The 18,121-nt window shown below is 41.4% G+C and overlaps 1 protein-coding gene across 1 annotated transcript in view; it reads right to left on the bottom strand.

Annotated features, from left to right (window-relative positions):
* cpt1a2b (carnitine palmitoyltransferase 1A2b) overlaps positions 1-18,121 on the bottom strand; it is a 65,017-nt gene that overhangs the window by 20,750 nt on the left and 26,146 nt on the right. The window contains exons 7-13 of the mRNA XM_026166078.2: positions 17,579-17,656; positions 17,162-17,269; positions 14,999-15,086; positions 14,407-14,602; positions 10,441-10,629; positions 7,664-7,769; positions 4,799-4,915 (exon numbers count right to left, since the gene is read on the bottom strand). Coding sequence (XP_026021863.2) covers positions 4,799-4,915; positions 7,664-7,769; positions 10,441-10,629; positions 14,407-14,602; positions 14,999-15,086; positions 17,162-17,269; positions 17,579-17,656 — 882 coding nt within the window. The remainder of the gene's footprint in view (positions 1-4,798; positions 4,916-7,663; positions 7,770-10,440; positions 10,630-14,406; positions 14,603-14,998; positions 15,087-17,161; positions 17,270-17,578; positions 17,657-18,121) is intronic.

Raw genomic sequence — 18,121 nt, 5'->3', positions numbered from 1 at the left:
GCCTGGGATCGAACCACCGACCTTCTGATTAGTGGCTGACCTGCTCTGCCACCTGAGCTACAGCCACCCCGTACAACATTTTTTTAGGAGCACAAACAAAAACTTCAGTCTTTTCCTCATTTAGTTGAAGAAAGTTTCCAGTAGGGCTGCACAATTAATCGTTAGAAAATCGCAACCTCGATTCATACTTATGTGCGATCTCATTTCCAAATGACAACGATTTAAAAAAAAAAAAAAAAAAAAAAAAAAAAAAGATGACGATTGTACCGCATCTTGATCCGGGACATAAGCTGCATGAAAACAAGCGCTCACTCTTCCTGCTCAACAAATGACAAGGGCGGAGCCTTATACCTCGTGATACAGAAGTCAGCTGGCAGGGAAAAACAACGGCGAGCACGTGAGAGATGACGAAGCTGTAAAGGCCAAGAAAGTGACAGGAGAAAATCCGTCCCGGTCAACCACCCAAACATCAATAACGGGAACCTTATACAGCGCTTCCCTATACCCGTTGAACTCCCGCAGGCACAAAGAAATTACGGAGGCTATCACTTATCACCTGACCAAAGATATGGCTCCATCAACACTGTGCAAAACGAGGGATTTAGGAAAATGATCAACACCCTAGACAAACGCTACACAGTGCCGTCCCGCAACTATTTTTCTATTGTTGCACTACCTGCTCTGTACACGCAGCGTCGAGCAACGGTGGAGACGGAATTTCAAGCAGTACAACATTTTGCAGAAACCACAAAACGTGAGACATTTGTTGTTTTTATGTTTATTTATTGTTTTTATGTTCAGTCTCAACTGTTACGAAGTTGATGTGCAGTTAATAAGTGCAATAAATATTTATACTGGAAAAGAAAATCGTGAGAGAATCGTGATCTCAATTCTAATCCAAAAAAATCGTGATTCTCATTTTATGCAAAATCGTGCAGCCCTAGTTTCCAGCCATCCAACCTCTAATGGAGTCTATGCACTTATGCAAAATCTGTAGCTTGGAAACATCATGGGGCTTAAAGGAGATATATAACTGAATATCACCTGCATAGCAGTGATACAAAATGTCCTTAAAAGTGCTCAATAAGTGTTGAAGAGGAAGTAAATACAGTAAGAGCAATAAAGGCCCCAAAACTGAATCTTGTGGCACACCATAGGCAAGAAAAGTGTACTTAGAGGTAGCCACAGAAAAGGATCGTTCATGCAAATAGGATTCAAACCAGTCCAAAGCAGCCCGATATACCCACCCAGTGTCTCAGCCGATCTAGCAGAATATGATGGTCCACAGTATCAAAGGCGGAGGTCAGGTCCAACATCAACAGAACGGAGCATTCTCCTGCATCTCATCTCATCAAAATGTCGTTGGAGACTCTAAGAAGTGTAGTTTCAGTAGAGTGAGCTCTACAAAAGCCAGATTGGAATTTATCCAGAATGCTGTATTCATCTAGAACAGCTATAAGCTGCTTAGCCACAACCTTTTCTAAAATCTTAGCAATGAACGGTAATTTTGAAATCGGTCTTTAGCTACTAAGAAGAGAAGCATCAAGCTTAGGGTTTTTAACAGTGGGTGAATGACAGCATTCTTACAATAAACAGGGACCTGACCAGAAACCAGTGAGGTATTGATAATTGTGAGCACACAGGGACCAACAGACTGAAAGACATTTTTAAACAAAGATCCAGGTAAAATATCAAGAGAGCAGGAGGATGCTTTCATTGAATTAACTAACTTGACCAGCTCAGGTAAGGACGCAGGTAAAAATCTTTCTAACATTACAGGCCTAGCTTGAGTTGGAGCAGACAAGAGAGACACAGAAGGAGAGATACTGTTCCTCACGTTACTGACTTTTTCAACGAAGAAAGAAAGAAATTTTTCACAATCTTCATTTGATGAAATTGGGACAGCACGTGGAGCAGGAGCAACAATATCACTAATGGTGTCGAATAGTACCTTAGGGTTACCTCTGCTCTTAGACACTAAGTCTGAGAAATAGGCCGCCCTCGCATCTCGAACTGAAGTGTTAAAAGAGACTAAAAGGTCCTTTAAATGAAGGAGATGGACATGCAAACGCGTTTTCCTCCATAAACGCTCAACCTTACGGCAGCAACGCTTTAAGAAGTGAATGCTGTCATTTGACCAGGGAGACGACTTTGAAACCGGAGCTAGTCTAACTTTGACAGGACAAACATTGTCTAAAATACAAAGACAATGATTATTAAAAAGATTTGTTAAAAAATGAACATCGTTATAAGGAGATAAAACTAAATTAAAGGCATCGGAAAATTTAACAGCAGTAGAGGAATTTAAGATGAATTTAAGACGCTGTCAAAATAAAAAACGCGCACAAGGGTTAGGGTTAAATTTAAAAACTGTACTTTTGAGTTAAAATATATATTTATAATTTTAATAAATGACAAATTAAAAAGGCATGAACATTTTTTTTGTATCGAAAAAATATCGAACCGTGACACCAAAGTATCGAACCGAACCGAACCGTGAATTTTGTGTATCGTTGCACCCCTAATCAACGCGTATATTAAAATCCCCGACTATAACCAGTCTGGACAGCTTCGAAGTCGAGGATAAAAAGTCACTGAACTCCTTTAAAAACATACCGTTTAGGCCAGGTGGACGATGCACTACAGCGCAGTAGAACAGTCGCTCCTTATACTGTAGATTTTTCTATAAGAAGACAATCTGACTTAGTTGAAAGTCAGGTTAAGCAAGACCTACTTAGAGTTTACAGAAGTCTTCAGGAAGAGGTTCTTATCCATGTCTGTGTGTGATTTTTAAGACATGCAGATAACACAGTAACTATTATCTCAATGAGTATAAAATGGAATTACTACTGTTTAAACATCAAATTGGTTGCTGGGAAAGGATAAGACCTGTTACATCATGCTTTCATTTTACTGCGATGTTTTCAGTTCCTTTTAACCTGCAGTAGTTTTGAGGACTAATTATTTTGTGCGTCCTAATTTCCATCCGTGGCAGCACTTTGTACACTAAAAATAAATAATAGGATGCAGTTTCATGCACCTCCTGCTATTGAATAATGCGCTGGGCTTGCTCTGTCAGGATGTCAGTGGGTGGGGGAGACATTGTGGAATAAAATATAGGTCAGCTTTTCTCCAACAGAAGATTTATGTGTTGCTCATGAACGTAGTCACTGCTGCAGTCCCAAAGTGGAGCCACAGGTCTTACAGAAGAAGGCTTAATGGCGTCTGAAATCCTTCAATTGTTTCCACTTCCGCTGACAACAATTGACATTGTCATAGCTGTGAGTGTTGCCACGGCCCACAATATCTTTTACTTTATTCAAACACTTGCAAAGGCAGAGGGAGCAGTACAGAAACACTGTTTTAATGCTAGCATGGAGAAACTTGAACAAAGTTCATAAAAACAAAAAAGAAAACCAGAGTGAAAACAGCTCAAGGAAAGAGGGCAGCAGAGTTGTTCGATACTTCGCGACCCTTGAGCCCTCACTGCTGAATTGCACCTGCCTTCCTCCCACCCTGTTGACAGCATTTAGCACCATGACAAGTATCATTTTGAGCTAAAAAGCTTCTGCTGTGGACGTAACCTCACAGCTTAGACGGTTTGGGAGTGAGACCGGAACTCTTTCTCAAAATGCAAAGTGACAGTTGAACTGGAAACGAACCCATGCTAACACAATTATTAGCATATCAGTAGAATAGAGTAGTTAGGTTTGTGGTTGAAACCTCAAACTGTTCCTGTGTGAAGTTTGCCTGCTCTCCCTGATGACCTGACTGGAAAGCAGTAGGGAATCTCCCAGTTCAATTATAACTCGCTTCAGTGACAGTGAAAGTTATAGTTTAGAATAGTTTCACTCAAATCCTGATGAGGAAGATGGGGTCATTAATTGCACCATCGGTTAATGTTGTGGGATAGAATTAAAATTCACCCCTCAAACTGCTGAGCTGGTCTTATACTCTGACAGTGCTCTTGCTGTCAGCCAAGGGCTCAGTCACGCAGGCCTAGAGACTGGTTAACCACCACCTGGTAATCTGACTGCAAGTGAAAAAAAATGCAAAAAAATCCCTTACAGATTTCAGGATAATATTCTTCAACACAAAAACGCTGCAGAGAAGAACGGAACATGATCAAGAAATGCCAAAGCCAACCCAGGACTGTTCCAAATGGAAAGACATTCAATTTCATAGAAACCATCTATGTCCACTGTGAACGACCATCTTTGAACAGAGGCGCTGGCTTACGACACCAACTGTGTCTCTATAATCCAGTTTCGAGATCATTTCCCAGACGCCTTTATGCCCACTCACACCCTGGGCCTTTTGACTTCAGGAAATCATATGATGGGGTGCAGCTAGGTTTCACAGTGAGCTCACCCGAAACCCTGGCTGACTGTGACCTACACCTCGACTTGTGCGATAAGGTAGAGGATCAACGGGGGGTTTATGACCCTCTTGGGGAGACACTCCACCATTTGACCCTAAAACTGAAAGCTTCTCAGATAAGAGGTGAAACGTCTTCAAGTAACTTCAAGAAGTTCAGATGCCTTTTTTTCCAAGCTCCTTAGACTATGATCACCTGCATGACGGAGAACCTTCACAGACTAAACAGTGAGACTTAAATCACATCTGATGTACATCAGACTAGAGTCTGTAAGGGCAAGATGGTCTAACATGGTGTCAAGACTACATGCATACATCGTATATACACACGAGATTCCAGCGAGTTACGTTGCCCTATCTTGAGACAAGTGAGGGCAGTTTCACACTAATCAGACACACACATCTTGCCCAGCATTCCTACCTCTGCCGGGATGTTCCAGACAAGTCTCTGAGGTTGGGGTAGAGAAGGCTCCACATCACCTTTACAGTGGCCGTCCTCGGTGTAGCCTAGCTGGAAGGCATCTGTGGCCAGCGTGTACTGGAGGAAAAAATAATAGTGAAGGAAAAGATTATTGAGACTTAGTATGAGAGTTAGCACAGCCATACTTGCAAAAATGTACCCCTTTATAAAAGGGGAAAAAAGTTTTTTTTTAATGGACGACACAAAAATAGAAGAGAGATGATGAGTGCTTGAAAACTCAGCATAAGCATTTTTTAAGTTGCTGCTAATGCACTTGATTAACTGATTATCTACAATTGTTAACATTAAATGTTACATTTCATGACAGCCCAATTACAAAAAGACGGAACTAATTTTTGGAAAAGTTGCCAGGACGAAGTCTGTTCTCTCTAAAGAGCAGAGTTAGGTTTGCAACACTGCATCAAACAAACCACAAAATCTGTGACAAGCTGGACTTATTAAGCCAGAATCAACAGCGCAACATTTGGAAACCTTTTATAGACAGGAAACTACAGAAAGTCTAGAGTTTTTGGATTTTCAGACTAAACCAGATAACAATGGTAAGACCCTTGTGCATAATTCAGGCTAGCTGGCAACATCAAAGCTTAACAAATGAACTCAAGGATCGAATATTTCTTTATCACTGGCCAAAAGAAGAAGCTACTTAAAGTAGAATATTTAAAATGAGCTCAGACAAACATGATGCATTCATGTGTATGTGATATACACATGAATGCACTCTATTCTTTTCAGCTGCCCGGATCATTGGCTGCAGCTAACCCTCTCTATTCCAGCACACCAACCGCCTGCACGTCCTCCTTTCACTACATCCATGAAGCTCCTCTGAGGTCCTCCTCTTCTCCTCCTGACTGGCAGCTCCATATTTAACATCCTATATTCAATGTTCCCTCTAATTTTTCATGTGTGTGAGCGAACACACAAACTCCCTGAGCGTCCCTTGGACCACTGTGAGCGACAGCAGACGTGTGCACTGTGGTCACGCCAGCATCCAAGTTACATGTTTATTAAAATAATCAAATTACAGCATTTACATTTATGTTAGCCGACTTTTAATTAACTGCTTTAGCCCACTTACAATGAAAATGAAAATAAATCTTCTTCATGACCTGTGTAGCATGTTAACACTATTGGAAGTAAAAATTACTTGAACTCCAATTTTGAAAACATTACCTAAAAATGCAGCCAAGGCGTTTTTTTAAACAAACATTTCAAACTATTTACAGAACAATCAGCTGTTCTGCATCAAATCTGATGCCAGATTTGATCCAGATTTGATTCCTGTCCACTATGAGATGAAGGAGAACATCAGCCTGATACCTGCAGGCCTGACAGCAGCAGATGTATCACTGCTGCAACACCTGTAACACTCAGCAGTCGCCTCATTGTTCTGACACACAACAACACTATTGACTACACTACACACTCACTACACACTAACTACACAAGATTTGTACTAAAAGTCACAAATCTCTCACATCTCAAAACACTGCCGTCACTCCTAAAACTTCCCCCTCCCTAAACAACATGTTGCTATATCATTTTTTGATTGGTCGACATGGTACATTTTTCCACCAATAGGAAAGGCTGGGTTTTTTTTCGAGCGTTTTCCTTATAAAACGCCGTTTTTACCGTTTCTTCCCGCAGTAAATATAAACAACGACAGTATTCAGGAAGAAAACCAAACATTGCAGATATTTTTATCATAACTCTGGTTTTACGTGGCCGATCAACACAATTTAAAAATATAAAGTCCACACTTTCTCCGTCAGTTGTTCCGTCTGTCCTGCTCACATCTCCAATGGTTGTACACGTTGTCATTAACGTGGCTTCACTCCACATCAGCCGCTTTGCTAAAACACCGGTGTGGGCACATAAGGACGCTGTCATATCCTGTCAACCACGTTGATTGGCTGCGTATATACGAATGTGAATCGCATTATTGGCTGGACTATGGGATAAGGTGGCATCGTTCTGATCCCATACAGGAGCAGCCAGTCACTGACTAACACTGCAAAACAGGATTGTTAAAGTTTTAACTTTAATTTCAGTTCAGGTTAGATTTTTTTTTGTGCGCAACGCAGATTTTCTGTGCGCAGAGACGTGCCAGCAGTGCGCAATCAGAGAGTAGCTTAGAGGGAACATTGCTTATATCTGATATATCCACCATCTCTCCCCTGCACATGTCCAAAGCATCTCAGCCTTTCCTCCAAAATGCTCGACCCAAGCGGTTCCTCTGACGTACTCATTTCTAAATCTGTCCAATGAAAATTCCTCTTTTGGTACCCCATCATACGCTTTCTCAGTGCAGCTCCTTCTGACATTCTCCACCATCCACCATCAAACGTGCAGTTTAAGGTGCTCTTTCTCAGCGTGAAACCATACTGCTGCCTAAAGATAATCTCTGCTCTCCTCTCTTCTTAACCCAGGGTTAGAAATGTTCATTCTTAAACATCATCATGTAACTGAAACACAGATTTCTGCAGTCTTAGTAGTTTTGCTTCTTATATCAAGTCAAATTAATAAATGCTGCTAATATTATCAGATAGCATGTTTTAGTCTTGCTTTTATCTCACTGTGGTAAAAATGGTGGGTGTTGAAGGCCATTAGTTCAAGTCTGATTGTGTCCCCGTAAGTGTCACTTCCTCTTTGCTGTGCTTTCTAAGATAATACTGTAACACAATCAGATTCTTTTAACACAGCCAGTTCCTGGAACTGGCTCCATCTGGAACTTTCAACTTGCAGCTGTGCTATCCCTGTGTGATAAATGCATGTCAGCACAAATTCAGAAATAAGACCAAGGATCACCTCCCAAAGGTGCGCTACAGTTGGTGCATCAGCCCAGGAGTGCTCTGCATTCAGCCCACTCTTCCCATTCTTGTAGATCACAACGGAGAAGGATTTATCAAACCACCTGGGAGAGGAGAGAAGATAAAGCATAAAAGGAGATGCGTGTTGCCACAGCTTGTGTAAAGGACACCCGAGTCGAGTCGCAGATGCAGAAATAAGAATCCTGGCTTTAGACCAGACAAAACAGATTGGAACAGGGCAGGTCTATAACCAGTGTCACAACAATGATACCGATGCCATGCAGATATGCATCTTATTTTTCCTTGTATTCTTAAAACGCATTTAGTTTAGACAACTACCCTGTGAGACAAACTGCTCCACGCACCATCCCCCACACAGAAAGCTTTAAATCTGTCAATCCTTTCTGTCAAGGTTTCCTGTGTGGAGTCCAAATCAGCCTCAGGTGTCTGTTTGGTGTCTGTAGCTGAATTTCAATGAAGAAAGTAAAGGATTAAATAAAGGATTCATCACAATCCTTTATTTTTACATGTCTGATAGTGGTTTTTGTCACCATCACAAACCAAAGGAGAATCCTTGGCAGCCTGAGGCCTGTGAGAAGTGGAGTAATCACAGACATGTTGCTGCGGAGGAATGATTCTGTGACCTCAGTCCTGAACTCCTAGTAATGCACATTTATTCTCCAGAGATGTAAGTATTACTGTTAGCATCACAAGTTTTTTGCCAGGTGTGACTCACTGAGCAGCTGAAATCCCGTTACACTGTTTTGCAAGAAAGATGACTAGATACACATAGCAGCTGACAGCATCTGTCATAAGACAACAAAAGCTAAACATTAGAAACTGATTACTAGGGCTGGGTTATATCATACCGTTCACGGTAATACCGGTGTAATGTCAGGCAACGATAGGAAAATGAAATATGGCGATAGACTATGGGTAAAACACGCAGTGCCTTTGTTTACATACGTACATGGCGGCGACGCAGAACGAGAAGAGCGACAGTGGATCATTAAATGAAACGGATGAACCAGAGTTGGTTTGTAAAAATGCTGCAACTTCAGTGGTGTGGAACTGGTTTAGCTTTCGTCCGTCAGATACACAACAAAGCACTATTTTTGGTAGCGCATGCTAGCGGGCCGTCGTTATTACCGTGTTGTTTGGAAAATACAGCGCACTTAAAATCAATCCTTTGATTTTTCTGAAAATCGACAGAGCCCCTTATAATCCTGTGTGCCTTATGTATGAACTCTGGTTGTGTTTACTGACCTCGAAACGATTTCATGTACACGGCGCTCCAAAATCTGTCAAATGTTTGCTAAGCTACGAAGCCGCACCGCTTGATGGATTGTGGGAGCATTACGGCTATCGTAGGCGGAGCCTCGCGGAGTGATACGTACTGTGCTTCAACATAATATTACCGTATTGTGTGTGTATAACCTCTTTTTAAGTTTTGTGGATATTATACATGGTTATGCTGAGGATGTGTCGGCCAGTTTCCACTGGAAATGCCTTTTGGTTAAACTGTCAGCGAGGAATTTGCATTTGCACTGTTAAATTTTTATATAACTTTAATGCACATAAAAAACAGCTGCTTGTTTAAGTGAAAATACATTGATGGGGTTTTTGCACTAATAAAGTTGTGGAGTTGTAAAGTATTTTGTCTAGTGTCAATTATGTCGTCAGTTATATCGTTATCGCAAATTTTCAAATGTATATCGTGATAAATATTTTTGGTCATATCGCCCTGCTCTAGTGATTACTATATTTTTGTTTCACTTCACTAATCTCCTGCCATCCTGTGTACTACTCTGTTGGTATTTCAGGTGAAACCAGCCATTATTATGTACAAATCTTGCCACGCTAACCAGTATGTTTTTGACACGATTGAATGAACTGACAAAAGACACCAAAACAAAGCATAAAAAAGTGTCTAGCACAGGTGGAGATGTTTGGTGTGTGTGCAGGCATGCGTGTGGAGTACTCTTCCACTCTTACAATCTGAGCTCAATAGTTTAGTAAATTCAGTCCATTTTTTGCAGTAGTTATCAAATTTGTCCCTATTAAGTGTCCAAATCAAAACAACAGTCACCTCATGGCACTTTATACTGCGAGGGAAAGCCCCTACAAGAAAGTCCAATGATATGAGCTAGCACTTGGCAACAGTGGGAACACTCTCCCCCTGCAACTAAGGCATGGGGTGTTAAGGGTCATGTGACTCAGCCCTAACTATATGCTTTATAAAAATGGAAAGTTTAAACCTAATCTTAAATGCAGAGAAAGTGTCCGTCTCACTAATCCAAACTTGGAGCTGAAGAGGGGCCTAAAGGCTGAAGGTGCTACCTCATCCTACTTTTAAATATCCTCGGAGGCACTGAGTGAAGTACTTGTTTGGAGTAACATGGTACTTTCAGGTCTTTACAATAAGATGGACCACGATTAGCCAAGATCTTATATGCATGGAGATAAAGATCATTTTTCCTATGTGGAAAACATCAGCATCACATTACATCATTCTTACATGGACGGACTATGAAGCGATCAGTTGCCACAGTATTCCAGAGCATTCCCTTGGGTATGTATTCTACTCGAAGTGGTGATGTGATGAAGTATCTTTTGTCTCCATGATGAACCAAATAATGCTACAAATCTACCTTCACTTTCCAATTTTTATACAATGCTTACTGCAGTTAGGCTCTTGAAGGCACCAAACACCGTTTTAAATATACCAGATCCATAAAACCCCTCCCCACACAGGTTCCTTAGTGACCTCCTCACCTGTCATAACATTTCCCATGAAGCAGAGACTTGGCGTAGCGGTCCAAGTTCCCCTCTGGGTCATCTCCCCTCATGCCTTGCTCCTCGTCGTCCAAGGTTACAAAGAAGGCCGCCCTCTCAATGATATCCAGCGATCTCTTGTTGACCCCAGAGCTGAAGTACTGCTTCCTCATCTGAGCCCAAGGGATTCTGGGAGGAGATGACATATATATATTATAAATCATTGCTTTGCTCACGGGTCTGTACTCACAGTCAGCAAGTCTTTTTGCACAATTGTCCTAAAACAAAGTACTAAAAGAGCCTCGGAAGTGGAGAAAGTTCACAGAAGGCTCAACTCAGCGGAAACTGCAGACGCTCCATAACAATCATGAGAAAACGTACTTCACTAAACACTGCATCCTTCTCAAGTACTTAGTCCACTCTAAGATAACTTAAGACAATCTGAAAACTCACAAAACATCAAACTATTGTTCCCATCAAGCAGACTGAAGCTTCCAACAAAGTTTTCACACAGTCAAAGACATCAGCATGTGCTGCAAATGTCAAAATCAGATGACAGTTCTTGGACAAAAGCCCAGTGATGTTTTCTAAGATCTCGTACTGTGTCCGATTTGCTGGTCGGCTCACTACTTTAGTAATACGCACAGCTTGACGGACGGGCCATTAATGCAAAGGCTCATTGGACTGTTCCTGCTAAGCACGTCGGTGGCACTTTTCACACTTTGTTTGCTTTAAGCCATGCATAATGTGCAGGCAGCACAATATCCAGACTGTAGTTCTGATGTCATTTCCATCTTTTTGTAAATTCTGCACAATACTGATCATACCAGAAAACAAACCAGCACGAGACTAGTAACAGGATGGGAGCGCCTGCTAAAGACACCCAGTCTAAAACAGATTTAACATACACAACAATATTTAGCTTTAATCACAACAGGGAATCCTGAAGAGAGGGAGACGTGCATATATGCCAAGTCTTAATGGCCTTTGGAGAAAAGCGCAATTGAAAGTTAAATCATGTGAGCTTATCAAAGAAAATCAGTATGCATAGATTTCTATCAGTGAGGGCATTAAGAAACAACACACTGACATGTGGGTGTTTCGTGTGGGTTTTTTTCCACATGTCAAAGGCAAACAGTTCACCAGCACACTTATTTCTCATGATTGTCAGCACAAACACACGTAGGCTATGACTGAACAAAGGCACATGTCCTCATTTCCTTCACAATCATGAGTTGGGTTTGCCAAAATTCAGCATCCTATCACAACACCATGTCTCGTAGGATCCTAACAATCCATTTGCTGATACACGTTAGCTTTTGCACTCTCTCCTTCTTGGTTTTGTTTTTGTTATGCTTCTACATCTTAGGAAAACAATCTAGACATGTGTGTACAACAGACATTACAAATACAAACATGCATAAACTTGAAGAGCTGATCCCTACATTTCTTTTCTTCATCGGTTCTTCTAGCCAAAATTTATTTACACTTACTGTTCACATGATTAATTTCCACTGTTTTGCTTTCAATCATTTCAGTGAAGCCAACCCAAACTTTTCCCCTAGGTTTTGAGGAATTAAGAGAGCAGAGTTAGAAACCTTCACACTCAACTAAAGATGCCCACAGCCAGGAAAACGAGCAGGTGGCTGAATATCCCACTTCTTTGCTTTAATAAACTCCTGGCTTGCTTTGGCTGTATGCTTTGGCTCACTGTCCATCTGTATGATGAAACACCATCTAATCAATTTGACTGCTTTTAACTGGATTTGAGCAGAGAGTCTCCGAACACCTCAAAATTCATGAATGCCAGTGGCAGCCGTGCAAGCCCAAACATCACACAGTTTTATAGATGATGCTGTGTGCTTTGGAGTTTTCCAATCTATTCTTGAGGCTTTACTTTCATGCAGTCTTCTCTTTATGGTAGACTCGGATATCGATATGCGTACCTCCGGGAAAGTGTTGTTCACTTGGTTGGCTTTTGTGAAGCGGTTTCTCATAACCATGGAAATGACTCTTGGATCAACCATTGTTGTCTTCCGTGGGCGTCCGGGTCTTTTTGCGTTGCTGAATTTACCAGTGCTTTTTTTTCCCTCTCAGGAAGTACCAAACCGTAGATTTTGCCACTTCTAACATTATAGCAAATTCTTGCATAGTTTATTCTGTTTTAGCAGCTTAAGGATGGCATGTTTCCCGTGCATGGAGAGCTCTTTTGACCGCACGTTGTTAGTTCACAGAATGTTGCTTGGATTTGGAAGATCTAACTTTAAATGAAATCCAAGCCTTTTATCTGCTTAATCGATAATGACATAATGAACTTTCATATGAAACAGCCTTTGAGTCAATTGTCCTGTTACTTTTGTCCCTTTAAAAAAAAAAAAAAAAAAAAAAGAGGGTGGCACATGTTAAGGAGCTGAAACTTAAAACTGGGTACTCTCAAATGAAAGCTGAGTCTACACATTAAGTCCATTGTATAACTCAGACCTTCCCAAAGTGTGGGGCCCGCCCCATTGCAGGGGGGGGGGGGGGGGGCGCGTGGAATGAAAATGGGAAAAAAAACTAAACGCTTGGACACAGCTAGCACAGGGCGCCCACAGAAACGCAAAGCAGGAGATGAAGCATCGCTGAATATGTTTCCAAACCAACTTCATTCTAAGCCAAAGACTAGAAAACATGGTGAAGCAAATCTGCCCTTTGGTTTCACCTGCACAGGTGCTGAGGTAGGTCTCCCTGCAGGATTAGTTTTTCCTGTGTCGGGAGCAGCGTCGGGCGGTTCAAATCACGGACAAACAGGATCCTACAGTTGTTTATGTTTTTCAACCCATTTTGCACAGAGAGACATTTTTTGAAAAATGTATTGATGCAATGTTGAATATTATTACACAGGAAAAAACAACTACACGTAAAATAATCACACTGTGACACCTCTGCCTTTGTAAATGGAGGGACAGTAACTGTGTGTGTATGTAAGCGTGTAAAACCTGCAGACAGTCAGATTAACAGTATTTTGTCTCTATCTGCCATTCTGCAATTCATCTCATGTAAACAATAACGTGGCCACAGCATGACGTGAAAAAGGCACATACCTTTGACGTTGCATGACCAACTCTGTATTCCTCGTCCACACGGAAACGCAAAAAAGGAGTTTTAAAAAATCTCCGTTTTCAGTGATTCAAAACGCCGTTTACGTGGACGAAACAGCTGCGTTTTCAAAAATCCCCGTGTAGGTGCGGACGCAGCGTAAAAGAGTTTCTTTTATTACTACCTGTAATTTATTGCATATTACTTGTATTTGCTTAATTGTTTACTAAATGCTTGAGGTGTTAAATAAACCGAAATGGAACAAAATATGGGCGTGTGTGGTTGGAGGATGTGTTAGTGCGTGTGCGTGCGCACGTGCGAGAAGGGGGGGGGGGGGGGCGCGAACATTTTTCTTGTAAAACAAGGGGGGCCCAGCAAAAAAGTTTGGGAACCTCTGGTATAACTAATCATATGTATCAGTAAAGAGCTCTGATTAGTATATTATGGTGCCATCCAGTGGTCGCGCTGTAGCTGCCTCTGAGCAACCTGCTAAATATAAAGACAGCAGGTTCAAACAGCTTTATACAAACTGGCTGTGTTTCAGTAAAGAAATAAAAAAAATGTAATTATTTTATTTTAATGAAAGAAAATAGTTTATTTTAACCTTAAAAGGTTTATTCAGTTTTAAAGAACCTCTTATCAATAACCCTTAAATACAGACTAGAACCTGTTCATATTTCTCCCAAATATTTCAGTTAGTCAAGTTAGAAAATGTATCAAAATTGCCTACTATAGCCTGTATATAAAAAGGGATAAAAAGGCATGTGACGTCACCCGCTTTTCCCCGACATTTAGAAAATTCCAACAGCAGCACAGTGTGCCATGTCAAATTTTTGGAGCCAGTAGTAAGCATATCAGGATGATAGGGGGCTGCCACTTTGTACGCACCTGTCTCCAGCAGTGAGAGCTCCCAGCTTCTCCTCTCCAGGAAGCGGGGGTGAAGCGTCATCCAGGATTCTCTGGATCTGGTCTTCAATCTCCCTGGGGGACAGCAGGCGGCCTGCCCGGTACACCCACAGGCGAAAATAGCGCCCCCTGTGGTACACTGCTACAAACTCGCTGTCTAGCCAGTGCTGGAGCACATCTGTGAAAAAGAGTAGGGCCGTGGCATATTATACAGTCTGCAACAACAATAAGATATAACCATGTGATGTGTTTACATTGCCTAAAGTGTGTAAAAAGACAAGCCCGGGCATGTCTGAGTGTAAGAGCGCATCAGCCTCCGATGATAATTTAGTACCTGATAATGAACTTCAATACCATACTTCAATAATGCTACTTCAATATCCTCATATCCTGAATATCCGGCTTCAGGTAATAGAAATAAAATGAGCATATAATAGAAGAACAGCAATCAATAGAATTTAGCAGAGAAACAGCTTCCCTTATTAAAGACACTTGAGCGAGAGAAATACAACTGCAACAATCAAAGTGCATGTTTATGTGCTGCATCTACTCTGAGTATGTGTGTGTTTGTTACCAGTCTCGACTCCTGGTGTGCGCGTTGTGTTGAACATCCTCTCACACTGAGCAGCACACAGGGGGATGACGGTACCCGGAACGCGGCTCTACAGCACAAAGACACAAACACACTGGCTATTTTCCATTTGTTTTAGATGGACATTAGACCCTTAGATAACACAACCCATTGTTATTTGAATCAATGGAAATCAGCAGCCACACAACAGCCACTGACCACTAAATACAGCCTACACAGATGGCTGCACCCTTCCGTTGCTCTCGCTTTAAAGGGGAGCTGTAAAAAAGCAAGGTGGGTAGTAGACAGACGATTTTGGAGCACATCAAAGGTTCTGCAGTACCTCAGGAAACAAGAGTCACTGCCAGAATAAACTGACTATCAAAGGCATGTGCACCCATATTACAAAATGGGCTGTGGACTACCTTCCAAAATTAATGATAAGTTTAGGACTTTTTACTCTCAACATTACACCTTCCCGCAGGAAAGCACCTTAATGGATAACTTTAACCCTTTAAGACCCACCACAGAACCAAGTCAGAGCATATCGTTATATTTTTACATGTAAACTGATCTCCTGCTATTTTAAAGTGGAGGTTAGTATAGTCATACACTGGTGCCCTTCCATCCACAGGAAACAACTCACTTTTATATAGGTTGAGCTTGTATCTTGAAAACTGACCAAATTGGTGAAATTCAATTCAATTTTATTAACAATTCAATCAGAGAACAGTTGGAGGGGTGCTTTACTGAGCTGTAGGTCCTAAAAGAATAAATGCCTTTTTACATGCCAGCCCAGCAATTTCCTTCATCACCACGAAGGAAAACAGTCTGTGTGTGTCCGAGTTCGGTTATTTTTTGTGTCACAGGTTAACCTGCTTATACAGAGACCCCCAGTATGGGCTACTCCAGAGCCTTTTCAACAGAGATAGAAACGACAGGGAGCAGGCGCATCTAGTACACGTAGAGGTGCCGCAAAACCCCACAGAGCTCAGCAGCCAGCGCAACAAATTCTGCATCCTTGGCTTTTAGTTAGCAGTTAGCAGCTGTTTCTGCTGTGAAGGGGCCTTTATGTTTCTTGTGTGTTTGTTTTATTTTGTTCTGCTTTGTCCTGTTGTACTTGCAATGGCGTTTTTTGTTTCTGTTTCTTGTTTTTGTACTTGTCCTGAGGGATAGGGCTACTATGTGGTATGGGTAGGGGGGTAAACTGCTTAACGCAATTACAAGATATGTGAGTGTGTCATTATTCTGTATTCTGTTATTTCTGTTCCTTCCTATCCCACGCAAAGCCACCTGGGTCGGCTGGAAGACTGTTTACTTAGCCTGGCTGGGCCAAGGACACTCTCTCAGCTAAACTCAGGATACACACAAGCATGTGCTGTCTACACCGGCTCTCCCTCACCCTTTACTCACCCCTGTTGCTTATCTTGTGTGTCTGTGGTGTACTGACAGTCATGTGCTTTTTGTGCTGGGGTGTTTTTTTCTGTTCTCAAACTGTTCTCCCATTAGGAGCTCAGTCTGAGTGGAGGTTTTTCCCCCTCCTCTCACCTCATGTTGTGTATTTTCGTTGTTTTTTTCCCACCAGTCTCTCTCTCTGACATGTCTCCCTAATGTAATGTTTGTGTAAAGTATGTTTGGTCATAGGGTTTCTTTGCATGTGCCATTTAGCATGCTGCCTGCTGTAACCCATAATTTCCTTCGGGATTAAAGTATTTCTGATTCTGATTCAGTTCAAACAGTCATTGTGAAACCTACTTGTTTGTTGTTTAACAATTCTGTGTGCATCTGTTTTTCTTTGTTACTTCAATTTAATAAAAATATCTTTGAGAAAAAAAACTTGTCTTTTATTCTGATCAGTCCAATTACATCTGAGACCATGTGTTTAAAAGCAATGCCACAATATTAATGCAATATTTCCATTGAATCCCTCTGTATTAAAACTGAATCTGAACTTTGAATACATTCTGGTCAACATAATAAAACAGGAGCTCATCATTTCAGCCTGAGAAACACTGACCTTTTTAAGATTACTGATGCAAACTTCTGACAGTGACAGGTATCATCAGAAATTTTATTTTTATTAATTTTAAAAACAAACAGCGCAACAGACGCAAACCCACTCCATCGCATTATTTTTCCAATCTGCAGAAATGTGTGCAGCCTCACCGGCTTCAGTTCCTCCCGGTTCACCTTGCGGCGGTAGAGCAGCAGGGCAGTGATCGTGTTCCCTGCCCTGGCCGCCTGCACTGAGGTTGGTGTCACGTACAGAAAATCCTGGAAGGACCACACAAGGGATAGATTTAAATAAAAGACAACTATCAGAAGATTTTTGATTTAGAACCAGAGGAAGGAGAATGAAATGTTGGATGATTCCCTCGTCTCTCTAAAAACACAGCCAACAAGATAAGGCTAAAAGGTTGAGCTGGACTGACAGGAAGCTCAGGTTTAAAAATGACAACAGGATATGAGGTGTAGATTTAATCAGGATCACGGGTAAAGAAAATAAAACATTCTGACTTTAATATAACTCCTAACCTTAGCTCAGAATGTAAACATGTAATTGTATAAAGAAGCAGTGGTTACCATTCCATAGTAGTTACTGTTGACCATTATGGGACCTCGGCTCCTTAAATAGACGTATTCCTCCCACCAGTCACTCACCTAGAGCCAAAACAGGAATCTAAAGTCTTTGTTCTTTTCAAACCAGGAGCACAAAGCATGAGGATTAAAAATTGCAAAATGTATTGCTTTACAGTTGCAAGCTTTATAAGAAAACTTGCAAATAAAAAGGGATAAATTACATTATGCATCAGCTGTGTCAGTAAGGGCACACTGACCGTGCACCACAGAGCAGTGACTCAAACCTGTAACAGTCAAACTCAGCACCCGAACAAGACGCAGCTCCTCAAGTTTAAAAAGTTCAAACACCAGGACGTGAGGACGTATTGTAGTGATAACAGAGGTCGTGACGATTTACAAGGAGGACAACAACAACAATTTGCTTTTTAAATAAGTACTGCGTCACTTCTGTCAGTTGTCACTCACAGATTACAGAGCTGGCAAAAGAACGTTTACTCAAGTAAAAGTTTACTGTGCCCAAGCGTTTGAAGTACTTTCATTAATAAA

This window comes from Astatotilapia calliptera, chromosome 4 (genome assembly GCF_964374335.1).
Source record: "Astatotilapia calliptera chromosome 4, fAstCal68.1, whole genome shotgun sequence".
Taxonomy (NCBI): Eukaryota; Metazoa; Chordata; class Actinopteri; order Cichliformes; family Cichlidae; genus Astatotilapia; species Astatotilapia calliptera.
This window is presented reverse-complemented; position numbering and strand designations above follow the sequence as displayed.